The 27,114-nt window shown below is 40.7% G+C and overlaps 2 protein-coding genes across 6 annotated transcripts in view; one reads left to right on the forward strand and one right to left on the reverse strand.

Moving 5' to 3' along the window:
• Positions 1-3,756: 3,756 nt before the first annotated feature.
• LOC133118065 (receptor-type tyrosine-protein phosphatase epsilon-like) overlaps positions 3,757-27,114 on the reverse strand; it is a 64,264-nt gene continuing 40,906 nt past the window's right edge. For 3 of the 5 annotated variants that reach the window (XM_061227747.1, XM_061227743.1, XM_061227744.1), the window contains 15 exons: positions 26,814-26,904; positions 26,378-26,454; positions 25,935-25,971; positions 25,683-25,780; positions 24,963-25,082; positions 24,101-24,264; positions 22,426-22,561; positions 21,742-21,891; positions 21,274-21,367; positions 10,335-10,411; positions 8,084-8,218; positions 7,366-7,491; positions 6,720-6,871; positions 5,751-5,886; positions 3,757-5,486 (listed from right to left, as the gene is read on the reverse strand). In XM_061227747.1, coding sequence (XP_061083731.1) covers positions 5,412-5,486; positions 5,751-5,886; positions 6,720-6,871; positions 7,366-7,491; positions 8,084-8,218; positions 10,335-10,411; positions 21,274-21,367; positions 21,742-21,891; positions 22,426-22,561; positions 24,101-24,264; positions 24,963-25,082; positions 25,683-25,780; positions 25,935-25,971; positions 26,378-26,454; positions 26,814-26,904 — 1,668 coding nt within the window. In that variant the 3' untranslated portion in view covers positions 3,757-5,411. The remainder of the gene's footprint in view (positions 5,487-5,750; positions 5,887-6,719; positions 6,872-7,365; positions 7,492-8,083; positions 8,219-10,334; positions 10,412-21,273; positions 21,368-21,741; positions 21,892-22,425; positions 22,562-24,100; positions 24,265-24,962; positions 25,083-25,682; positions 25,781-25,934; positions 25,972-26,377; positions 26,455-26,813; positions 26,905-27,114) is intronic. The other 2 variants (XM_061227745.1, XM_061227746.1) reach the window with 2 other exon arrangements.
• Positions 16,038-20,326, forward strand: LOC133118377 (DNA topoisomerase 1-like). The gene is made up of 12 exons (XM_061228311.1): positions 16,038-16,118; positions 16,649-16,771; positions 16,895-17,082; positions 17,849-17,993; positions 18,110-18,253; positions 18,577-18,741; positions 18,865-18,933; positions 19,054-19,168; positions 19,345-19,472; positions 19,586-19,680; positions 19,781-19,930; positions 20,114-20,326. The coding sequence occupies exons 1-12, from the start codon at positions 16,053-16,055 to the stop codon at positions 20,214-20,216; spliced, it is 1,491 nt and encodes a 496-aa protein (XP_061084295.1). The 5' UTR covers positions 16,038-16,052; the 3' UTR covers positions 20,217-20,326.

A 27,114-nucleotide genomic window follows, 5' to 3' on the forward strand; every position in this document is an offset into this window, starting at 1 on the left:
TAAAAAAATTAATAAAAAAAACCTAAATACTGGGAATTGATCGACATTCCCACTGAATAAAATGAGTGAGATTAAGTATTATTGAGACGTATTAAGTGTCCAAAGCTGCTTATTACTACCATATATAATATTGAGAGAGAGAGGCTGATAGGCTGAGAATATTCACCTTTGCATAAGATTAAAAACATTTGTTTTAAAATAGGAAAGTTGTTTTATTACGCACTTTTTAAGCACTTTCTTTTTTCATTACTTGAAAAAGTAGGATATAATTTGGAAATAGCACCACTGTTGGTTTTTGAAACAGTGAAACAAATTTAAAATAAAATCACGTTAAATGCAATCGTCAATGCAGGACTTTTAAAAGGATTAAATATAGAGCACAGTCACAGCAATATTGGAAAGGAGAATGGATGGGTTGTCTCATTGGTAAAAACTGATTTCTTTATGTAAATTACAGCTATGAATATTAAACCACAGATGAAAGGTTTTTAATGAAGGGATCTTTTGTTTTGAAAGTGCAAGAGTATGTGCTTTAATTTCTTGCTAATTTAATGTTCTTTGATAATGTCTGCGTGTTCCCTGAAGTGGCCCCACTGACGGAGCACACAACGACATGCTAACAATGGCCGCCTTCCCTTGTGTGAACAACGCATGATTCACAACCCCAAATGCACAGCTCTATTACGAGTAGCGTTCTCTGCTGGGTTTTGCTCAAAAAATTATTCTCAATTATATGTTAGCCCCCTGTAGCTTTCAACTTTTAATCCCTCACATGAAATGAGAATTTTTGTAATAGAGCCGCAAGAAGAAGTGAAAGCCAAAGTTTGCAGGAAGCAATGAATCTTTGTGAAGAAAGGCTAGTTACAAAAAGGTGTCCAGAACCAGCTAGCTAACTTTGAAAGGGGTTAAAAGTTCAAAATTTTGTGTGTTCGCTGCTCAGTAATAGCGATCATTGCTGGAATCTCCACCATGCATTTTTGAGATCACAGACAAGCATATTTTCCCCCTCATGACACACAGCGTCAATTGCTGCTTCCTTCTTCTCACATTGCAGTTCTGGCTCACACAGACATGAGTTGGAAGAAGACACTTCCCCTTCACCTACAACAGGAGGACTAGCAAGTGTCACTGGAGAGCAATGAGACACTGTTACACTGGCAGACGGAAATTATATTTGCAGAGAACAGATAAAGAACAGAATGATTAGAATTGTGTCCACCACCAATGCTTTTTAATACAAATTACAAGCTATAAAGCTGCAAGCTACTGTAGCTGATTAGCTGCTCACCTGGGATTTTTTTTTTTTAAGGTAAGAACACATTTTATATTGATTAAAGTGCATTATAACAGCCAACTTTTGTTCTCTCAGCTTCTTTCCATTTTTGGTTTGCCACGCACTACCTTACGTTAGCTAACGTCCTTCTGTGGAGAACAGAAAAAAGTTTATATAATCTGTGTAATCCACCTTGAGTCACCCATACACTCATATTCACATTGCTGAAGCTAGTGAACGTATGCTGGATACACCAGGATACATTTATGATGTTACATTTCTGTAACCTGACTGTGTAAGCAGCTTTTTTGCAGTGTCCATTCTCCTTTGGTCTGACACATCTCCTCCTTCATTTTCAGTATCTCTCTCTTTTATGGTCCAGACTCTCACTCTCTTTGGGGGGAATCAGTGTGTACGTTTCGGATAGATTACCTCAGCTAACTCTGTCCTCTTTGCCCTCAGACAATCCTCTTCAGTTCCAGGGCTGGATTTAGGCTCCGGAGTACTTAGCTCTGCAGGGATTTTAGCTGAAAGAACAAGATTCTCATCCTTGGCAGTACTGTGTGTGTGTGTATGCGAGCGTGCGTGCGTACTTGTGTGTGCACACGTGTACTGGAATATATATATATATAGTTTTGGGGGACATTTAGGTCATATTAGGCTGATTTAGCTGAGAGTATAACTGGAGGTGTTGCAGCAGAAACCAGCAGGTTTGAAAACGAATATGTTGGAGTTCAACAGCCTCTTTTGAACAAAGTAAATCCTAGTAAATCCTAAAATTAGTCTCAAATGGTTCAATCAAAATGGTTCAGCTATTAATATTTATTTATTATATATGCCTTGCCTTTATTAACTAATGTATTACCAAATTTGACATTCAGTTTTATAATATTTTTACATTCAAATAGGTTGGTGTTGTTTATCAATACCATATGACTTAAATCAGGGGTATTTTCACAGCCACTACATTTATGTTATTATTTTTATTATGTTTTATTACATAGATTCCTCAGTATTAATTTGCTGGATTCTTATTTAACCTACAGTATAAATGCAAAATCAACTAATCCCCTTCCTTAAAATAATGAAAGAAATAAGAATATACAGCAATTTTAGTCCAAATAAGACATTTTTACATTCTATGTATTGACACATTTAACATTTAAAACAGAAAATATACCAAAAAAACCTTTATATTGTTTATATTAATACACTTAATGTTGCTAATGTTATTAATAATTAATTATATTATTAATAATTAACTTCCTGCATGAAATGTCCTTTCCCAGTGCATGAGAATATATTTTTTTGTAACTGCCACCAGCTGTCCATTGTCCATAATCTAAAGATCACATATGACTGACACATTGTGACAGAAAATAAACAACAATAACTAAACAAATACACAAATAAATAATCAACTGCTGAAATAAGCATATATTGAAATAAAATCACTCAATATAACACCTTACACCATATTTGCCCAGTTTTTGACTCCTTGGCTCCTCTCTAAATATGAGTAATACATTTAAGGTGTGCATTATTGTGTAACTATTGTACTTATGATGTGATATTATTACTAGTTTGGCAGGCACCAATTATGTAATAATTACTATGGTAATACTTGCATGCTTACATTACTTTAAGTTAATGGAAAGGACAAAGGATACATTCATTTGACGCTGACTACCTGACAACCACATTAGTGACGCCATTTCCACATTGACTGTCACCTATTTTTCTTACATTACAACACTGCAAGTGCCTTTTTTACAGGGGTGCCAGACTAACCTTGCAAGTGTATTCACGTTCACAAGGACTTCTCCCCACTGGCAGCCAAACATATAACCATTGTTGGGGAAAATGTATCTGAGCTACAACTGCCAAGAATACCAACTGGATACCAATGTTGTCTTGAGAGCTCCATGGAGCTGGAATTAATTCAAGAACAGAAAGTGATTTTTCCCATCAACTGAAATATAAACTATTCCAGACTGTTTCCTTTGTGTTAAATATGTCTCAGGGCCAATTCAGCTTTTTATATGAGTGTTACTGACTCAAAAATGAATTGATATTAATTTTGTCAGAGGGATGATCCCCTCTCTGAATGTGTAGAAGCCCATATCTCTTAATGACTAATGTGGTATGACTAACACAAAGGTAAAAGCAAGACAACAGTTTTAATATTTGACAGAGTGAAAGAAAGTGGCATACAGACAAGAACTGTAATTCCAACCTAATTTATCTACACTCAGTTAACAGCTAAACTATGCTTTGGGTGGCTATTTGACTTATTTGTTTATTGGGGTCAATAATTGTGTTTTCCTGTCCTGTACATTGTAACAGGGCTTACTTGTGAGCTATAGCAAAATAAAATGCATTGATATCTGCCTAGTCTCATATTAAATCCATATGTATGCTGTACATGCTGTAAACTGTGTGTTAAACACCTAAAACGATGAAGGAAATAATGAACCGATATGTTGTTTTGGATCACGGTATTTAATGTCACAACCCGCATTTACAAAGACACCGTCAACTCCATAGACTCAACCGACAAGCAAAAACCTAAGGATCAATATTGCGCTCGCTCTCTAGCAAACGTAAAATCCCAGCCTGCAATTCTGTACACAAGGGAACTTAACAATCACGTCAGAATTATCCGAGCCGTTGAAAAATTATCACAAACCCAGTCCATCGGTTATCGCCTTTTCAGGTGTTTCTGGTGAGGTACATTTGGTCAGAAAAGAAATTACACAGAAAGTGTGTTAGTTTGTTTTTACAAAGACATTCTGAAATCAGCAGTTATTGTTAAAACGTTTTTTAAAAAAGGATCACCAAGGATCGTATACGAATTAATAGCTTAATTTATGCCTTCTGAGTAAAGCACCCATTTTCACTGGGTTTAAGAGGAACTCGTTTTTTACGAGACATGTGACCTTCGTTTGGTGCAATTGACATCTACAGTATATAGCTTTGACATAAATGTGCTACAAATATGCCAATCTTACAGAATTAAAGTCACCTGGTGACCATTCTAACCAGATCAGAAATATGTTGTTTTCTAATCACTATGCTCATGCAAATATACTGTACAAATGACAAATGTACAGTGATGAGATGTTTAGAAAACCCTAACAGTTTGGAAACCTCTGCACTATAACACCAGAGGGCATATTAACCATTTGTATCCTCTTGCTGTAGTTCCATCCACACAGCTGCCATTTTGGGAAGAGCCAATCTGACCTAGACACAGCTGTGTGGTCAGCAATACGAGCTTCAGTCAGAACTCCCAATCACTTCTGAATATTAGGCAAAATGTAAAATCCAGTTTTATTCATTTTTAACAGTGATCGTAAACTGATTTTCTCAGCTGGAAATCACATACACCGAATGTGGAAATCCTTAAATCCTTTTTTTTAAATGCATTTTTTTTTACTGTCAGCTTGAATTTTGTAACATTTTCATTTTGTGGATGATACATTTACTACCTACTGTTTTTAAATCTGGTTTGATTGCTGCCCATTGTGTTTCATCTGAAATAAAAAAATTCTATATTCAATATTCAATATTGTTTTTCCTCCTCAATTTTACAAAGACCATTTCACATATAACATTCTTTGTAAACTCGTCTACAGTTGGCATAAATAAAAGTTGACAATTATAGACATTTTTCAATATTTAGGGAAAATGTTATTGAGAGCATATTCAGCAACTTTACATAAAAACAGAATTTACATAAACTACAGTAGTATAAATATTGTGTATTGCATTTTCCTTAAAAATAATTTTAAATTGGCAAAAAACAATGTTAAAACATGAGCACATGTATTTTACACATAATTACTGCAATGGGACCCAAGGTAACTAACAATGTCAATGCCCATGAAAAATGCTTCCATTCATTGTATCAAATCAGACTTTTTTTGGTATTTACAGATCTCATTGACTGAGCAACGCACGTATATTACAGTACAGTACGGTACAGCTATTATATACTTATAGTAACCTTTGAGAAAGAGTGCATAGTAAAACAGGACATCTTCATTTCATTCAGTTAAAAAAGACTTCCTGACCAAAGAGCATTGCTAAAGAAAAAAAAACCCTTCCCCAGAAATGAAAGATTAAGGCAAAGAATTCACTTGAAATTGGCGTAGTCCGAGAAGGTGTCAACAAAGTCTTGTACCACTTTATAGCAGAAATCATACTGTTCCTGAGAAAGGAAATTGACATTAATTGAGATTAGAAACTTGAAAACCATCACACATTAACAGCAACTTTTGTTCACACAACCACAAAATAACAATTAATTAACAGACGACTTTCTCGCTAATTGTGACATGCAGGATATCATTGTATCGTGTGATTCCTCTAAGACATCTTTTAGCTCTGAATGTTCAGTAGTAATACAGTTAGCCATTCTTCTACATTGCAGTCCTAGCTGGTAGATGATGTTACGTGTATTCCTCATACATACCACAGTCTGCACCATGTGGGGTCTCTGCATGCGTAAACTCTTCACAGTTTGGAAAACGTCCAGTAGGCCCTCAGCTTTCACCCGCTCCAGGATGTTACTGAGAGCGATGAAGGTGCCAGTCCTCCCTGCACCAGCGCTGTGAAACACAGGGACACTCTCAGCAGCTGAACACAATACAGCACGACTATCAACCCCAGCCTTAACATCTACCATTAGGCCTTATGCCTTAACATCTAGCATGTATGCCTTATTCCTTAACATCTAGCATGTATGCCTTAAGCCCTTTCTCCACTATTTTGAATATGACCACCAGTCCAAAGACATGCAGACATGCACTCAGTTAGTCCATTTAGTCTCTTGACATTTTGAGATAAACCCAATATTTTGTGGTGTCACAAAGCGAGTACACAATTAAGACTTTTATAACCGCAGACAAACCACACAGGTCAAGAGAGGAATTGCAGCAACAAACAACCTCAAATCACAACACTGTTCCCTCAGTGAATATAACACGTAATTTAAAGCGTTATTATACAGTTCAGTGTTCTCGTGCACTGTTTTGGAAAGCTGACAGTGACAAACGCAACAGAGCCTGCTGTCTTTTCATAGTATTCTATTAAGAATATGTTTGCCATTAATATCCACCTGAGGCACAACACTTGTGCACTATGCATCGCTACTATGTTCGTATTGCCTATATTTTATCGTAAGTGGATAGTTGTAAATTTGTCAAGCTAACTATAGCTAATTTGCTTGTTGCTACCAATGGCGAACTGGTATTGTATCATAACTAGATATGTAGTCTTTGCTGTTAGGTGATCTGAGATCAGTACCTGCAGTGTACTACAATAGGGTGGTTTCGTGCTAAGACCAGCGGTGTTAGCTGATCTGAGACCAGCACCTGCAGTGTACTACTATGGGGTGGTTTCGTGCTAACACCAGCAGTGTTAGCTGATCTGAGATCAGTACCTGCAGTGTACTACTATGGGGTGGTTTCCAGACTGCTGCTGCTGCCTCTGTACGGCGGCGATGAAGTCGATCATGCCGTTCCCCTCGGCCGGGATCCCCACCTCAGGCCAGCCGTGGAAGTGAAAATGGCGGACGAACCGCGTCTCTTTATCCTGGTGAGAGGAGACATGCGGGCCACGCCTCATTAGCCAGCCGCGCGCTACAACACTTCACTTCACTTCAACACATTTCATTCAGCAGATCCTGTTATCCAAAGCGATGTACACAAAAATGCACATCAAGATAATTAGGCTACAGAACAGGTTGGATAAGCTACAATGATTATTTGCAGTACACGGGGCAAACAGGCCAAGTCAGTAAGGACTAGGACAGTAACTACAGTACAGTAAATACAAATACAAATACAATATAAATACAAATACAAATGCCACAGTAGATTTGAACAAAGTACAAAGAGGGGCTAAAAAATTCAGACAGGTGAAACATGTGGCAATAGATCATGGTACTTCTGCAGAGAAGTTAAGGTACAGTGTGAGTTGAGACTTCTGCGTGCAGTCAAAATCTGGTATTGGTTTTGGAACGGGCGCTGTTATAATGAAAATATTCAGTGCACAATTCCCCAGCACACGATGCACACAGAACTCACCGGAACGTAGGTGAGCACCAGGTCCCGCAGGCTGAAGCTGTCAGACAGCGTGTCCACCTTCAGCTCCACTGCATAATCTCCATGTGTAACACTGCCCTCTGCTGGCCAGTACTGGAAACACTTATCCTAGGAATCATAACGGACATACTCTGTTGTGCTACTAAGTGTAACAGTTCAGGTGTTATCTACAGGTTATAGTATTCATTTATACATTCTGGTTTTTTTTTTCAATTCTATTAAAAGCTGGTGTTTTACAATATTTCAAAGGGGAAAGGGACCATTTGCCAGAGATCAATTTTAAGACCAAAACACATTACAGTACGTAACAGAAAATAAGATCTCCACAATGGAACAGAATTATACTTAAATTTGATTTTGGATTTGGTTACTCCCTCGATGCAGTTTAAATACTGCTTTACCAACAGGGCTGGGAGTGGGGGGTGGTTCAATTCAATTTCAATTTAATCAACTCAGGTAAACACTTATTTATGATAAATTAACCAAATATTATATGGGTATTTTTGCAATGAATTAATAGAATTTCAGTTGATATGAAGAACAAAATGAATTGAAGAGGAACTGACTGAATTGAAGGGGAACTGACTGAAATGGAGGGACTGGCTGAATTGAAAAGTAACTGACTGAATCGAAGGGGAACTGACTGAAATGGAGGGCCGGGCTGAATTTAAGTAACTGACTGCGGCCTGGGGTTGCCCACCTGCTCCCTCTCCTGCAGCTCGGTTAGCATGACGATGGAGTGGCACCTCCACTCCCACACCATCCTCCAGAAGTCCTCCACCGTCTGGGCCAGGGGGCCCTGAGTAGCGATGTAGTAGTCCTTCTGCCTGTAGCCCTGTGCAAGAACAGCAAAACATCACACGTTTTATTGAAATGTATTTATTTGCCAAGAAACACAAATTTAAGAGCAGCAAACAAACTTACACTTAGGGAGGAAACATGTGCAGAGAAAGTAAAAGAAAAAGAAAAAAGCCCAGGGCTTGTATATGGTACTTTCCCTTTGATAAATAAATGTCATTGTCACATAGCAATTGTCACATACATAATGACAGAGATGTCGTTATGCATGGGATGGGAGATACAAAGCTATACCAGCCACACAGCTACATAAAAAAAGTCAAACTGCCAGCAATTTGTGCTTAAGAAAGTACAAATACTAGTCGCTTGGGCAACACCCTATACAGTAGGTACATAAAGTTGTGCCCCTAGCCAGCAATATGTTAGACATGTTTACCTTTTTTGTACCTAGAGAGAACATTGTACTTTCAGAGTACATTTGGGAAATTTCATGGAAAAATGCACCACTGTCACTTTACTTCCGAGAGAGAACCACTTATGAGCTCTCCACCAACATTGTGTTCACACTTCCATTTAAATTGCAGGTTTTTTTTAGCAGAGAACTATCATTGTTCCCTCTGACTTCTAACATTTCTAATTTACACATCAGTAGGGGGCTTAAAAGACTAAAGTTCCTTGGAAAAGAAATGTGAAGAGTTTCTGAGAATAAAATGAGGGCCTAGTGTCCAGTGGGATGTTCAAAGCACAAAACAGGAAATTAACTTTAACCAAGTGTAATAGAGTGATGATGTTACGCTATTTATGACCAAGCACTTTTACTGTGAAATATAGCACTCGCAGAGGTTTTTGGCCGAGTGTATCAACACTTTCGGGTGGTATTGTTATTTGCTACCCTGTTAGTTACGCCCACGAAGGGTTAACGTTCTGACGTCAATTTCTGATCGTTCCTTTGCAAAAGTTAACGGTACGAGGAGGTATGTTTTTCTTTGCCCTTATGATATTTCATTGTTAATCGTATACAGACTGTATTTTCAATTCAATATTTTGTTATGAAAAGTTTATATCACTTGTTCTGGACATAAAGTCGTGATCTTCCTTTTAGTTTATTTTTACCATTGTGCACCAATGGTTTTAATATTGGTAAAGATCGCCATCACACGTGGTGTACCGGCTACGGCCTTGTGCTAGCGGTAGCAACATTGATAGTATGACAGTCTGGACGGTGCTAAAACTGCAACATTCATGATCAATAGGCGCTGCTAAGGGCTGGTGTGGTATCCCGTGTATGCACCGTTGATGAGTTCTCTATTATCACAGGTATGATTTGTGCACTGTATTTTATTTTTGTTATGTCTTTTGTATTTTTGTAAAACCAATACTGTAACATTCGTAATACTTTTGTACTATACGATGTTTGCTGCGGTAGCCGTTAGCTAGCTACATGCTATTATTATTTGGCGACATACTCGGTGTGAGTGTGTCGCTCTGTTTATATTGTCACCGCCCTCACGCACGCCGGGCCTTTGCAAAAGTTAACGGTACGAGGAGGCGCTGCTAAGGGCTGGTGTGGTATCCCGTCTATGCACCGTTGATATTAGTTCTCTATTATCACAGGCGGAGAAATAAAGTGTCTTTGAAGGGGATTCAGCGCGTCGATCTGGTCATTATCCAAAACAGACACAACGCAGATTAGACTCCGCTACACAAGCACACTGGAGAATTTCTGTCACATGCACCTAGAGACTAAGGTTCCATAATTTCCCCTCCAACAAACTCCCCCATCAGCGCCCGTTTTCAAACATATTGCTAATGTTAGCTAACGTTCGTGGCAAACAGGAACAAGTTTGAATATGTTGGTAAACGTTAGCTAACGTTAGCTAATATTTGGCGTCTTGAACGCACGTCTGGTCACCTGTTAAAATTAAGTTGCAGTTGCAGTTACCCCCAAGTCGGTGTCTGAAAAAGTAAAGGAATTGTGAGATGCGCTCAGGCTAAACCACCAGGACGGTGGAGCTTTTGTGTGATGAATTCAGAAAGCCAGATCCACATTGAAAAACGTACTTTGTTTAAGGAGTGCGTATTTTGGAAGAGGGAACTGTGCATGTCCCAGCATGGAAGCCAATTTGACATATTTGGTCTGGATGGGTACTTACATCTATGAAGGATGCATTGATGTAGTCTGTGAATTCTTGGCCCCTTTTTATCGATAGGATAACTCTGTTGAAATCATCTAGGAACAAAAACAGGTTTGATGAATCAGAATCAGTTCTGTACCCTCGTGATCTGATATCATAACCAACATATTTAACAAATGTACTCAGACCAAGCACCATACTATATTTAGCACTTGCTAAAACTGTCTGCATAATTATTGATATTAACACGTGACAACCACTTGTCTCTTGGCATTACTGTTCTTTGCATGTTGACACTCATTTTTCATGGCAAGATGAAAAAAAACAGGATCAAATTAGGCTATACAAATACATGCAGAAACCACAAGTTTTGTGTTTTTTGCAACCAAGCATATTTACTTGCTTTGATACATATGGCTTGGTGTTTGTTTTAGCTAGCCATTGATAATAATCCTCTAATGTAATTTTATATGATACAACAGTTAGTACGACCTTGAAATTTGATTGGCTGAGAGACACTCAAATGAGTTACTTATCGCGTGTTAATTTAACTTTGAAAAAGCTGCTTTGTTTATGTTTGGTTAATTAATTGTATCAGAGATATCATACACTCATAATCTAGCAACACTTCAGATGTGATCCGCTCTGTCATTAAAACGGCATAATAAAAATAAGTTACTGTATCGTTATTTAATTTTGTATGAAATTGGTAAAATTGCAATGCAGTAATACACTCAAGTTGTCACTGTAGTGACAATATATCGGGTAAGTCACTCCTTTTTGTGTATTTCTGTATTGCAGTCTCTCAAATGTTTTAACAAGAAATTAAATAACAATACAGGAACTTATTTTTTTATCGCTTCTGATATTTAAAGTTACTCTGTATTATTTTATTCTTTTTAGTAAGGACTGTGTGTATTTCAAAATGTATTTATACTTTGAATGATTGTATACATATTAGCTTTTATGTTGAAAACATCTGAACACATTACACTGTACAGGCCTTGAAACCAGTAAGAATTCTGACCAGAAAACAACCAAAGCATTAGAATGTTCGAGTAAGTTGGAATGTTCTGTATTGTTAACCTCTATGAACTCACAATGGAAGATGTGTTGAAATTACAAGTATTACCAGTCGATTTTCAGTTTAGACATTGTACACACAACTGCTAACAGCTTTCAACGTCATGGATATTTTAATTATTTGATAATGACATCAAAACTTGAACTTTTTGATTCTCTGGGACCAGAGCCTCCTCCTGCTCTGTGAGTATAACCCTCCAGTGTTTCCAAATTTTTATTTATTAATCAGGATCAATTTAGCTGTTAATTTAACTAATCTCTTAAAAACTAGATATGATTAGTCAGATATCAATCTTAACAGTCCATGGAAGAGTATTATGCCAAATACATTATATGTAATAATACATGATGTCAATACTACTACAAACAATACTACTACTACTACTAATAATAATCTATTTCCCCTGTGAGGACAGCGTGGATTTATTCCTGCTAGTTGTCATTAGTGTGTCAATTCAATTACCCTCCAATGTAATGGCCCAGCTATCCCACACTATGACCTACTGCAGCTAAATTTAGTGCTAACAATTTGTTGTCCTATGATGGTGAATTGGGTGATGATGAAGGTGAATTGGGCTTTATTTATTTATTTATTTTTTCTCTTCAAGAATGTTCAGGTTTAATTCAAAAGATTCATATCTTCTGTGATGTCACAGTGGGGAGGTGTTAGAATACAGGAAGATATCAGCTAGCACTGTCACAGCCTGACAGAACTTTTGTAGTTTGAAATGGTTTTACAATGATGATGTCGTTTTGTAGGCCAACCTGGAAGTTCCTTCTGCCCAGAGCCACGCTATGGGTTTCCTTGCTTTTTTTCTTTTTTTTCCCAGATTTCCAATGCTTTTACTATCGAAAAAAGTTTGCTTGAGTTTCACATTTTGTTCACTGACATATTGTAATGTCTCAAACATGAATTTCAAAGCTGTTTTGCCTATGTGCTTTAAAAGTGTTAGTTGCTAACAAGATGCTGTATGGAAACTACAATGGTAATGTCGCCTGCAGGCGCGGTAATACGCAACTTGAATGCTGGCTGGTGAAATGTGACCATTTTTGTAGTTTGAATTTAGCAACTTGCTTTTTTAATGCACATGACAGCTACAAAATTCATGTTTGAGTTAACAGATGTGATTTAACTCATAGAACAAATTGTGAAACTCTCTTAAGCTTACGTTAACCACAGACCTTATTTTCAGCTGATAATGAAATAAAGAAGCACAAAGTGATCTGAAATCCAAAATAAAATTTTATGAGCAGTGAAATAAAATGTAATTGAAACAAGTTGGAATGAAATGTAGCGCAGTGGGTCCGGTCCACAGTATGGGTAGCATAGCAAAGCATAGCCTAGCATAACATAACATAGCATAACATAGCATAGTATAACATAACAATGAGAACAGGCCATTCAGCCAATTAATGCTTGCCTTTTCCTTCCACTAAAGTATACCCAATGCTTAGTTTGCCTAAAAGCCAGATAGCATCTAGCACCTTACCAAGCCTGGTTTAGAAAACCCCCAGCGTTTCGGCCTCCACAAGTTATTCCACACATGTAAAAATACTTCCTCATGTCTGTACAAAATGTATCCTTTGCTAATTTCCAATTATGCTGCCTCGTTCTGCTAACTGAGCTCACCCTGAAGAAATTGTCTGTAGTTCACGGTTATGAACCAATGCTGAAACTAGGTTTTGAAACAGCTGGTAGCTGGTTGACCAGTTCAAACCAGCTCCACATGGTTCAGCTAGTTGACCAATTCAGACTAGCTCCCAGCTTGACATATTTTGACCAGCTCCCAGCTTTCATATGATTTGAAACAGCTGGTTGACCAGCTCATACCCAGCCAGAACAGAAACCAGCTTGACCAACTAAATTTTCAAGCTGGTCAAGCTGGCACAGTTGGATTTTCAGTCCTTATTCTGTTAGTCTCAATGTACTGCTGCTCTTCAACAATACGTTGAAACAGTGTTGTTTGAAAGTTGACATTAACTGCTAATCCCACCCCTTAGCCTGAAAAGAAAGCATGCCGGAAAAAGTGAGGTTGGAGAGATGGAAGGGGGATGCAAGAACAGTGACATGGAAAGGGAGAGAGAGGAGGGGAATGGAGATAAGAACAAGGAGAGGAAAAAGGAGGTGGGTGAGGCTGGCCCAAAAACAGACAGGTTGGAATCGGATGATAAGAAAAGGAGGATGCAGATAGAGCAAGAGGGACAAGCCGGACCAAGTAAGGAGAAGATGGGGAAGAAGGAGAAAGAGAGAGAGAGGTTCAGGAAGATCTGGAGGAAAGAGATGGACAGGAGGAAGGCTTTGAAGAAGCAAGGAGAGGAACAAGTCAAAGCAGGAAATGAAAAGCACATTGTGAAGAAAGGGCACAAACGGGTGGAGCTTCTCAAGGCGATGGCTAAGAGCGAGCAGAGAGAGGTAGAGGCCTGGCCAAAAATGAAGAGAAAGACCAATGAGGATGAGGAGGAACCTGAGAAGAAAACAAAGAACACTGTAGAGCAGAAGGATCTTGGGTCAACAAAGAACCCTGCGGAGGAGAAGGAAATTAATATAAAGAAGCACTTCATGAAAATTAAAAAGCAAAAAGAAGTAAGGCGAAAACAGTTGAAGGAGGCGGAATATCGGAAAGAGCTGGCCAAGAAACAGAAGAAAGCAGCAGAGCTTCTTCTGAAGGATCTTACCCCGAAAGAGCCAAAAGAGGCAGAGTTTCTGAAGACCTGGCCAAAAAATGAGAAGATTAAGGGCAGTGAGGATGATGAGGTGCTGAGGAAGGACACTGCAGAACAGAAAGGACTTGGACTAAAGACGCATTTGTTGAGAATTAAGAAGGAAAAAGAAGCAATGCGAAAAGAGTTAAAGGAGGAGGAGCTTCTAAAGGAGATGGATAAGAAACAGGCAACAGGACTGGAGCTTCTGAGGGAGACTACACAGAAATGGCAAAAACAGGCGGAGCTTCTAAAGCACGTGATTCGAGAGAAGGATGAGGCGGGTCTTCAGAAGGAGGTCCTTAAAAATGAACAAAATGAGGCGGGCCTTATGAAGGAGGTGGTTACAAAGGCTCAGAAAGACTCGGGGCTTCAGGAGATGATTCATGAGGAAAAAGTGACTGAGGTAGAGCTGAGGAACACTTCAAAGGACACTGCAGAACAGAAAGGACTTAGACTGAAGACGCATTTGATGAGAATTAAGAAGGAAAAAGAAGCTATGCAAAAAGAGTTAAAGGAGGAGGAGCTTCAAAAGGAGATAGATGAGAAACAGGCAAGAGGAGTGGAGCTTCTGAGGGAGACTACACAGAAATGGCAAAAACAGGCGGAGCGTCTAAAGCACATGATTCGAGAGAAGGATGAGGCGGGTCTTCAGAAGGAAGCGCTTAAAAAGAAACAAAATGAGTTGGGCCTTACGAAGGAGGTGGTTACAAAGGCGCAGAAAGACAGAGAGCTTCAGGAGATGATTCGTGAGGTAAAAGTGACTGAGGTAGAGCTGAGGAAGACTTCAAAGGACACCGCAGAACAGAAAGGACTTGGACTGAACACGCACTTGATGAGAATTAAGAAGGAAAAAGAAGCAATGCGAAAAGAGTTAAAGGAGGATGAGGAGATCGATATGAAACAGGCAACAGGACTGGAGCTTCTGAGGAAGACTACTGAGAAAAGGCAAAAACAGGCGGAGCTTCTAAAGCACATGACTCAGGAGGACACAATGGTGAATCCAAAGACAGAAAAAGGGGCAGGGGTGAAGGAGATGATTAATGAGAAAAAAGAGGCGGGGATTAAGAGGTTGATCATTAATCAGAAAAGCGAGGAGAAGGAGGTGATGAAGACAGCAAGAAAAGAGCCAAGCATGAACACAGAGCAGGTGTGTGTACACACAAACCCACGCACGTACACACACACAGTAGCTGAGAAAGTGTTTCCCATTCTTTAGTTTAGCAGTTAACCTTGCTCTTGCCATCCCAGAAGCTTAAGGAAGGGACAGACTGCCTGGTGTCTTGGAATGCTGATGGGTACCTTAAGCCCGTGAGGCCCATAAAGGTCATGAAGAAAGAAGGAAACCAGCAATGGTACAGAACATGCTGTGTGTGTGTCTCTATGTTTCTTTGTGTGTGTGTATTTGTGTTGGTGTGTATGGGCGTTCGTTTATGTATGAGCACAAAGTCAATACCAGGCCATGTGTTGGCCAATGAGGGAGTCATGGAAATTCATGTGCTACAGATGGGTGTATAGTATTCAGAAAATCAATATAAAAATACATGAAAATGTCCATATTAATTGGCCATATAATGACCAAATAATGAAAACAATATTCAAATAATGATGGGGGAATGATCTCACTTCCTCATCCCTGCTTCCATTCCTCCCCCCCCTGTAAGGTGGGAGGAAGAAAGAAATGAAGATGGGACCAAGTGGAGTTTCCTTGAACACAGGGGACCGCTCTTCCCTGCGGAATATAAACCGTTTCCCGATGATGTCAATTTCTACTATGACGGTGAGTATGTTGATGGAGCGGCAACGCTTTTGACGTTGCATGTTATGTTTAAACATGTTGAGGGAACGAAGAGTGTGTGTTGTAACCTGAGGGTGTGTGTGTGTTCCCTGTACTCAGGGAAAGCAGTAAAACTGACTCCAAGAGCAGAGGAAGTGGCCTTCTTCTATGCTCAGATGCTGGATCATGAGTCCACCAACTGTGAGGTGTTCCGTAAGAACTTCCTCACAGACTGGAGAAGGGTGAGGAAGGGGAAAGCAGGGAGTGAAGGAAATGATTAGGGTAGGGGTAGGTGAATGTGTTTAGTTGATTTTGTTGGATTGGTTTGTTTGTTAAAAGGGAAGTTCACCCACAAATTGAATTGAAGTATTGGGTGCAAGTTTCCACTGAAGTACACCAGTATTCTGGGAGAAGTGCTTGGGGGAATCTACGGTGAAAACTTGCACATGCTTGCGTGGACAGTTAAATATTTATTGATTAAATGTCCGTTTTCTGAGCTCTGTTTATATCCGTGAGCAACTATGTTGGTATCTTTGGAAATAAAAGCTCCTTTTCAGTGTTTCTAATGTAAAAAGTGTGCATTGAAGAGCATGACAGATTAGACCCAGATATATCATCGTGAACTTTATCGGAAGTGCTGTCAAATCTCAAAAATGATTCACAGCAAAACTATCTGGAAGTTTTGATAGTACCACGGGTAAGTGAAAAAAGACTATTATTTTTGTTTGAACTGCCCCTTTAATCGGTTCCTTGCATGTGTTTCTGTGCACAGGAGATGACTCCAGAGGAGAGCATACTGATAACGGACTTGAATAAGTGCGATTTCTTCGAGCTTTTCTACCTGAACAAGAGGAGGGTGGATGCCCAATATACCATGAGCAAGGAAGAGAAACAGGTGGGTGTGGGTCCAACCATCAAGTGGGTGGGTTAAGGTCTGACAGCTCAGGTCATTCTTAAGCATTTCCTTCGCCCCTCTGCCTGTCCCTCCCACTCTCAGTCTCATTATCTGTGTTTTCAGGTTATCGCAGAGGCCAATAAGATGCTTACGGAAGAGTATGGCTACTACACTCTGAACCAGCACCGTGAACGCATTGGAAACTTCCGGATTGAGCCCCCGGGCCTCTTCCATGGCCAAGGGGAACATGCCAAAGAGGGCATGCTGAAGAGGAGGATTCAGCCTGAGGACGTGATCATCAACTGCAGCAAGTAAGAGGCATGCTGGGAGCTAGAGGCATGATAGGAGTGAAGCATGCTGGGAGCTAGAGGCATGATAGGAGTGAAGCATGCTGGGAGCTAGAGGCACATTACATTACATTATGTGGCATTTAGCAGACGCTCTTATCCAGAGCGACGTACAACAAAGTGCAAATCAAACACAAGAACAAGTGCAAAAGTGGACCTGAGAGGACAGTACTGTTCCGAGTCCTAGTGTGAACATACAGAAATTCAGAACCCTTGAAGAGTACAATCAACTTTCAAACTAGCATACCACAGTTGGCAGCTAGAAGACAACAATACAACAGCCAATAAAAACAACAATACCTATATAAGTAACGATATCTATACATAAGTGCCATTACGGTCTAAGGCTAATCACGGTGATTGTGAGTTGGGGAGGGAAAGGTGTAGCCTGAAGAGATGGGTCTTCAGTCTGCGCTTGAAGGAGGTCAGAGACTCTGCCGTTCTGACATCCACCGGGAGGTCATTCCACCACCGTGGGACCAGGACAGACAGCAGTCGTGAGCGTGAAGTGCAGGTGTGGCGAGGGGGAGGCGCCAGACGGCACGAAGTGGGAGAACGGAGGGGTCTTGTTGGTGTATAGGTCTTTATAAGGGATTGAATATATGGGATGGGAGTGAAGCATGCTGGGAGCTAGAGGCATGATAGGAGTGAGAATACCCAGGTAAAGTTGATGGATGTTGTTAGTGAGAAGCATAAGCGTAGAGAGAAATCACCCTCGCCCTCCCCACAGACAGGCACGAATCCCAGAGCCTCCTGCTGGTCACCGGTGGAAGGAAGTTCGCCATGACAACACTGTTACATGGCTAGCCAGCTGGACAGAAAACATTCAGGGGGTCAGCAGCTACATCATGCTTAACGGCAGCTCCCAACCTCAGGTACCCACTGGACCCAACCATTCACAAAAACCACACTAGACATGTGGATTATCATCCTTATAGACAGAAAGTAATGTAACAGCAAGCAAAGTAGACCTTTTGTGCTGTCCACCCAGGGTGAGAAGGACTGGGAGACTTATGAGCTGGCCCAGAGACTGCACTCCTACGTTGACCAGATCCGGTCCCAGTACTACCAGGACATGGATTCCACAGAGATGGCGATTCGGCAGGGAGCCACCGCTCTCTACTTCATTGACAAAGTGAGTGGAGGGCGGGACTTCCTGTCTCTGACAGCTCTCTACAGTCTCTTCACTGGCTGAGCATGCGGTCTCAAGATGTGATGTGGAAATGACCGCCGCCCTTCGATTTCAAACAATAGGGCCAATTTCATTACAGATTCAGTAAAATCACAATGTAATTTGAAAAAACAAATAAATAATGAACAGAAAAATAACCTGTCATTGGTCATCAACTGAGAAAACGCAGTTGCTAAGGAAGTGACAAAACTGCTTTCAGCATCAGTAATCGCCGATGATGATTTTTCAGTTGATGAACTGAATGTAAATTAGTTGTGTCGCTGCAGCTGGGCCTGAGTGTGGGGTGTGAAAAGGAGGTGAGCTGCTCCTCTCTCCGTGTGAAGAACATCACTCTGCACAAAGACCGTGATGGGAATAAGTACATGGTGGAGTTTGACTACCTGACCAAAGACCTCATCCGCTCCTACAACAAAGTGCCCGTCACGCAGAGGGTGATTGGAGACGCCGGGCCCAACGTTGCCTTAATATTTAATCAACGCTGCACTTAGGTTTCTTCACTATGGGCAGTGCCTGTTTATACAGATGGTTCGTTCTCCTGTTGTTCTGTGATCCAGGTCTATAAGAACCTTGAAAACTTAATCGAGACCAAGGAGGCGGGGGACAAATTGTTCGATCAACTGACCGTGAGTCTCCAACCTGATTGTTTCTGTTCAGACAGAAAGTCTATAGTTGAATAAATGTGTGTGTTTGTATGTCTGTCTGTGTGTATCAAAAACACTCCCATTCTCTCGCTCCCTGCTCAGACATCCACTCTAAACGAGTACATCAGCTCACTGATGCCCGGTCTGACCGCCAAAGTGTTTAGAACACACAACACCTCTGTAGCCCTGCAGAAGAGCCTGAGAGAACTGTCCTGCAGTGAGTATCTGCACCTCGACTCTACTACAACAACTCTCCTACTCATCTACCCACCCCTACAGCCAGTCTTACACACCTGTACGCAGTGTACACAGTCTTACACACCTGTACTCCGGCAGTCTTTTCTTTCTCCCTCTTTTCCTCCCCCATTCTCCCTCTCCTCCTTCTCGCAACAGTGTCAGATGACCTTTCTGCAAAGCTGCTTGCCTACAACAGGGCAAACCGTGAAGCAGCAGTTCACGGTAACCGCCAGCAGGCGGATACAAAAGACTTTGAGCAGTCCATGGCTGGACTGCATGCCAAGGTACAGTGGGGAGCAGTGTGAAACAGGCAGTGCATGATTCAGGGAGAAAAAGATATCTTGAAAAAACATCTTGCTCTGGCTTCTATGTTCTGTTCTTCTATGTTCTCCTCCAGATTGACAGTATGACACAGGAGCTCGTCCAGGCCAAGACTGAGCTGACAGTGGCCACATGGAAAGCCAAGGGCTGCCCCGACAGCAAGTGGCATGAGTGAGTGTCGCACATGTGGAGCGTTGTTCTCTCACAGGTGTGCATGTGTGTATTGTCCTCACTTGCCTGTGTGTAAATGCACTGTGTGTGTGTGTTTCAGTGAGGTTAAGAAAAAGCGGAAAGCCACACGCCAGCTTGAGGACCAGCTACTGAAGCTGAACATTCAGGCCATTTGCAGAGAGGAGGGCAGGCAGATCGCCCTGAGCACCATGACAATTAACTACCCGGACCCCCGCATCACCATCGCCTGGTGAGCATGTGCACACACGCACACACACACGGAAGTGCACACACAAACACACACCATGCCGGAAATCACCACAATTTTGTTTCCTAATTATTTTAAATCTAAGAGCATGAGGCTCAATGGGTGTGGAGTGGGTCTGCTGAATTCTACACACATGGCTGCTTAACCTCGTACTCTCTTCTCCAGGTGCATGAACATGAATGTGCCCTTGGAGAGAATCTATAACGAAAGCCAGAGAGTGAAGTTTGCCTGGGCTATTGACATGACCAAAGCTGACTTTGAGTTCTGAGCCCCTACTGACCATTCTAACAGCCCTGACCCCTTTCTCCCAATCCCCCACCGCAAAACAAAAAACAAACAAAAAAAAGTGTTGTTTGATTGATGTAATGATTTTGATTTGATTTATGTAATTGTATTTACCTGATCAATACGTATGCATACGATATGACATGTATTCAACCCTATGAAATCCCATTAAAAACCAATTGCAAAACAATTATCATTGCTATCGTATTCATTTTTTTAATTTTTTTGCTTGTGTAAACAGGTGGGACAGCTATGGGGCATAGCATCACACTACATTACATTACAGTCATTTAGCAGGCGCTCTTATCCAGTGCGACGGACAATAAAGTGCAAATCAAAACCGGGACAAGTGCGTTGAAGACACTAGAGGAAAGTACAGTTCCAAGCCCTAGAGTGATCACATAGATACAACTTGAACCCTTGAACAGTACATCACCTTTCCGACTAGCATACCACGGTGCTAGTGTGGTAGCTATAAATCCCCCGAATACAAAAATAATTATCCATAAGTGCTATTATATCTTATGGCATACACATGGGTAATTATGGCAGAGAGGTAGGGACTGGGGGTAGGGATCACACTGTTGTAGTTCTAAATGACTGAAATATTGCTAGCTTGGCAGCAAGCTGTATAATTCAAACATAGAGTGTAATGGAAGCAAATGTTTCTTTAATGTCTTAATGTAATGCCAGCCAAGCTCAGGTAGCCAGCCAACTGGCTTGATGTAACATGGGTCATTACTGGAACAGCTGACCTGAGCTATGGCTGAGTGATTTCATTAGAATTAACAGCATGGGAGATGGTTCGTTATGGCACTTTTATCATGAAACATTACAAGAATAGCCAGCTAGCAAAAAAACACTTCATGGTTAATTATCTTGCTATGAAAACAGCCTGCTAGCTAACCATTCAGCTGTATGAATTGAAACCTAGTTTGTAGTGAAGGCACACGTCTCTTGATACCAAAGAAAATGTTTTGACCTAGGTGTAATGAAACCTATTTTTCAACCTATTTGAGAGGAATGGGAAGTGTTCTCACATGGTATGATCTGGAGGACTCGGTTCTTCTTCATGTTTGCCTGAAGGTTCCCGACCCTCATGCTCTCCTTCATTATCCTCACATTTGTCAATTTCTGATAAGAAATAAAATATTAACAATAATCATTGCAGGAAGTTGAACAGACTTGAACAGACTAGAAATGTGACTACACAATTCAGCAAGTAAACAAAGTAAACAATATGGCAAATAAACTTGACTTGATGTTGCCAGTTTCTATTCATTCAGCTAAAACCAGAATTGTGTGTGTCCTTGTATGCATGCATGCATGCGTATGTATGCGTGTGTGTGTGTGTCCCAAAAATATATTTACACTGGATGAGCTACAAATCCCATCTACAGAAACATGGTCCATGGTCAGCAGTGAGAGACTTATAATTAAAGGTACTGAAGTGACAGTACGATGTTTAGGTACGAGACAGAGACATGAGTCCAAGCAGCAGCTCTTACCTTGAACTCCTCCTCCAGCCCGATCCGGTCCAGTGGCACCAGCGTGTTGTGGAGCTTGTGCAGGTGTCCCTCCAGAGAGGATATGTCCAGCTCTGTGTCTCCGTAGAGGTAGTATTCCAGCAGGGCCTGGTAGATGAATGAGTACTGCATCTGTGGACCAGGAAAACAGCCAGGTGAACAGGGCCTCAAAGTCCCTACGGAACATGCCAATGTTGAAAAAACTTTTTATTATTACATGGTGGATGACCCTGAAAGCACACCTTCATCTTTCCTTAAAATAATACATAAACACCATTTATTATTTTGTAAAGTCATTTATACTGTAAACTACCATATATATATATATATACACACACACACACACAGAGTGGAGCACACTACCACTGTGTATATGTGGTATATATAAAAAGAGGTGTAGACTAGCAGAACATAAACATTAAAAAGCAATTTACTGACTATATATTGACCGACGTCAATAAAACACAGCAGAGAATACCTGAATGTATGACTTTGTTGCTTTTTAATACAGTAAAATAGCACAAAAAAAAGATCACATACTATATAAAAATGTGCAATAGATGGCAGCAACATGCAATGATATGAATGTGGAAGCCCACATTCCAGATAGTGGAATGAGGACCTGGTTTCCCAGAGTACCCTTGTCAGCCACCAGAGGGCACTCACATCAGTCTGGATCAGCTGCGAGCGCTGATTTCGTATTCTGGACACAAAGGAGAAGACGTCGATCTTCTGCTCCATGTGCATCATGTCGATCATGCCGTCGATGACGATGAAGGTGCCCGTCCGTCCCACGCCAGCACTGCAGAGAGGCAGGGCCCACATTAATGATCACAAAAAACATCACAGGAAGTTGTGATTAATCACACAAAAAACATCACAGGAAGTAGGGATACTGAGGAGGATTTCATGTGTCACTGTGAGACAAGGTCCTATGAGCCCCTGGAAGGTTATTAATATCCATTCGTTTTTTTAATTTTGGAAATACATACACTAGCATTTACACTCACTCAGAACTTTATTAGGTAGACCTGTACACCAGTTTGTTAATGCAAATATTAAATCAGCCAATCATGTGGCAGCAACTAAAGGCATAAAAGCATGACGTGGGCAAGAGGTCCTGCTGATTGTCAGACCAAATGTCACAATGAGGAAGAAATGTGATCTAATTGACTTTAACCATGAAATTATTGTTGGTGCCAAACAGGGTGGTTTGAGTATCTCAGAAACTGCTGATCTCCTGGGATTTTCAAGCACAACAGTCTCTAGAGTTGCAGAGAATGGTGCAAAAAATTAAAAACATTGACTGAGCAAGTGCCTTGTTAATGAGAGAGGCCAGGGGGAGAAGGGCCAGATTGGTCAAAGCTGACAGGAAGGTGACATTAACAATAACCATACATTTCAACAGTATTATGCAGAAGAGCATCTCAGAACACACAATGTGTCTAATAAATACCTAATAAAGTGCTCACTGAGTGTATATGAACTGAGAACAATACATAAAATAAGAACACTTTTTCAATCTGATCATCAGTGGAAACAAATAAATCATCGCTGCCTCTCATGAAATTGAATACACTTGCATTTATTGTTTTGGATGCTTGTCTGTAGTTACACTGTGAAACTATAAAGAAATGTAATTCAACGTAATGTACTGTAATGTAAACACACGCCCATAACACTGATGACATCAAGGGTACTCCAGTGGATTTGGCACATGTGACCACCTTCAGAGGAGCTCTATGGCTGGCCGTGACAGGTGGCCCCCAACCCAGATGGCTGTCAGCCAATCACACGCAGCTGGCTCAGTAGAACTATGCAGTGCCAGTTCATCTCAGCCACGGTCTGACATTCCAGTTTAGGGTGTTAACAACTAATCTAAGGGCTCCATTCAACAATCAGACACACAAACACAGCCACCTGCTACGGCAGTTGGCGATACAAGGCGCATATTTCTGTGCTGGTATTTTCGTTTTTTAAATTATTAAATGCTTGGGCGTCCACAAGGAACTCCCAGAAAACATGCAGATGAACCAGGCTGTCGAGCAAATGGAAACTCATGAATGGTTTAAGCACTTGTTTTGCTATTCTGTGGCTAAAGTTAAAGTTGCTAAGGTGCTTGACTGGGACCTGGAAGGTTGCTGGTTTAAGTGTAAAAACAATAGGATCAGTGCAGCTGCTGGCTCTTGAGCAAGGCTCTTAACCCCACATTGCTGCAGGGGGAATTGGCCCCTGCTTAGTCTAATTAACAATAAGTTGCTCTGGATAAAAGTGCCAGCTAAATAAATGTCATGTAATGTAATGTAATGTAATGTAATGTGATGGCTAATTCACCACCTACCTGCAGTGCACCACAATGGGCCCCGCATGCGACGGGTTGACCAACTTCACCTTCTTGAGGAACTTGAGCATGCCGATGGGGGTGAAGGGCACCCCGAAATCAGGCCAGCTGGTGAAGTGCAGCTGCGTGACCAGCCTGGGAGCTTTGAAGCCATCGCCGCCCTGCTGGACATGACAGACATGACCTGAAATTACAGTCCCGCTCGCCCGACCACACAAAAGGACCCAGCCTCAGGTCAGACTTTGAAGAGCGTGAGTTACATCTTTATGCTGCGTCTTTGTTGTGGAGCGTGAAATCACGTCCTGTGGCAGCTACACCCAACCCCCTGCTGCGGAACAATCCATTATCCTACAGCCAGTTGGAACGTCAGGCTGTTCCTCTGTCATGCTAAATTCAAACATCAAAATGTGAATTTATTCATTATGATCCGCTGCAATATAAGCTATTCTAACATAAGATTGAAATAATCTGCACATTAAAGCTAGAACCATCCGTTTAACAAGTGTTCCTGTGCTGTAATGTCGTTCATGAATAGTATCCATTACCATGAAACCTGCAGTATGTAGGTGACTTTGAACATGGGAATCTGTAAATAAAATGGCACTGTTTGTGCTCTGGGCTTTGGCAAATACCCTATGACTAAAAATATATCTTTTCAAAATCGTCATTTTTGCCCAAGAAGTGAACACATGAAATGTATGGTGGATATTTGCAGTCTACACTCAAAGTAGCTGCTATTATAAAATTAAACGATGTTCAAACTTTTGTTTCTCATTTTGGCCCAATAAATGAATAAATTAATGAAATTGAAGCATTTGTACTATACGTTCACAATGGCATATACTATGGAGCAGGTACTTACATATTGCACACAGAACTTCCGTATGGTGTAGTCCACCAGCACAGTGCAGTCCTCCACCACCACCCTCACGTTTCCATAGCACCAGCAGCCCTGTTCTGGCCAGTACTGGTGGCACTTATCCTGAGGAAACACAAGCTTTGTGTGAAGTGACTCACATGTAGTCATGTATCATGCTTATCCGATCGCTTCCATTCCAGAAATAGGTTGGAATGACGGGAGAGAGAGGGATGATACAAAGCATTTGAGAATCACAGACTAATATTGTAATAGTTATTTTTCTCCTTCCTTTACCCTCATTTAGTCATCCACTTAAGAAAGCCACTCCATCATATTCTGATTTTATTGATTTATTTACTGCTCTAAACTACAGTACGTTTTAACAGAAATGTAAAGTTTCTACACTTCTCAAGAACTTCTGAGCATTCAGTAGGTTTAATAATTAATGCACCAAAAACTTACTAAACTCATAATAAATGAGTGGACTAAATTTTAAAAAATCATAAAGACAGTATAACTCAAATATATGAAGAGTTTCACAGATTAAGTTTCCCTACTCAAATTGCTCAAGGGGATATGCATTATATATACGGTTTAAAACCATTTCAGAATTGTTTTATTCAATGGTGAGAAGGAAATGCATTGTGACAAAAGTTCACATGGCAGGTATATTACTGCTGTTACTGCTGCTAGCTGCTGAAACAGAGAAGCCCACCCCCTCACCTCTTTTCTCTCTTTCACGTTCGTCAGCATCACTATCGTTGTGGTCTTCTGCTCCCAAATCATCCTCCAGAAGTCAGCCACTGTCTCTGGTTTGGGACCTGTAACACCGGGGAGGGTTGAAATGTGAATCTGTTCAAGATCCCTTTGTGCTGTCAGACCTCATGTTCTATTAAAGGAACTCATACATCAAACCAGGAAGGAAAGCAGACTCTCTTTGTCAATAAATTATCTTTGGTTTAAGAAAACCCTTACCTTGTGCAGCAATGAATTTGTTTTTGTCTTTGTAACCCTGATGAAAAGAACAAACAAAATTAATTAGACACCATGTATTAAATACGTCATAAATGCCCTGTGTCATAAGTGTACAATGCTGTCAGTACATAGAATTGAAGTATATTTTAACAATTATGAATGAACCCTTTCAGACCCTGTGCACATTACAATGTACACCACTTGTTCGCCTTTGCTTTGTGACATTTTTCATCACATTAATCTATAAAAACGCAACACAAGTCCATCGAATCTTATGTGTTACATTTCCAACTGTTTGGACCTAGAGTCCACTGGAATGTACAAAAAAATTTTTTGGATGCATTTGGGATGGGGAAAATGTATAGTTGTATTTTTCCCATCCCTGGAAATGCAGGTCTGAAGGGGTTCATTCCCATATAAGTGTGTATGTAATATTAACTCACATCAATATACGAGGCATTTATGTAATCAGAGCACTTAATCCCATCGATCTGTGTTAACACAACCCTGGAGTGGTCATCTGTGAGAAGAAAGAAACCTGTTTATCATATTGATGCTTAAAGCAAACCATTAATGTCTACATACAAACCTGCATTAATTAACTGTGAGTGAGAAGCTAAATAATATACCATATACTGTAAATACTTTTTCTTGGCAACTTTAAAAAAACTTTTTGACATATAATATAAAAGGTACACCTCACCAAAACAAGAGCCCATAAACCCCAATAATATCTCTGTTCTTATGTATAATACCCAAAGTAAAGGTTAAAAGGACAACAGTGCAGATTTGAACCTGCAACGTAATGACTATGCCACCCCGACTTAATATCCGCCAAAACAGATTTACAGCAAGATTTCCCCGAGGGTACAGACTCACAGGGGAGGATGTTGGGGTATCTGTTCTTCTCCCGGTTCTCATCTTTGTTTGCCACTTCACAGGTGCCTTGAGTGTAGCCACCGGGCAGCGACTAGAACAAAACACACATCAGAGGTAACCACGGCAACCCCAACAGAGAGGGGGAGACTGAAACTGAGAACCTATGGCCTGCAAACCAAAGGCAATCCACACTCAATAAATCAGGGAAATGGAACAGGCACTCGTGCAAATGTCCTCACAAGGATATCATATTGTGTAGTGTGCACAGTGCTTTCATCATTTCCTTTCTGGCTTTGTGTTT

The sequence above is a fragment of the Conger conger genome, chromosome 18, assembly GCF_963514075.1.
Source record: "Conger conger chromosome 18, fConCon1.1, whole genome shotgun sequence".
Lineage (NCBI taxonomy): Eukaryota > Metazoa > Chordata > Actinopteri > Anguilliformes > Congridae > Conger > Conger conger.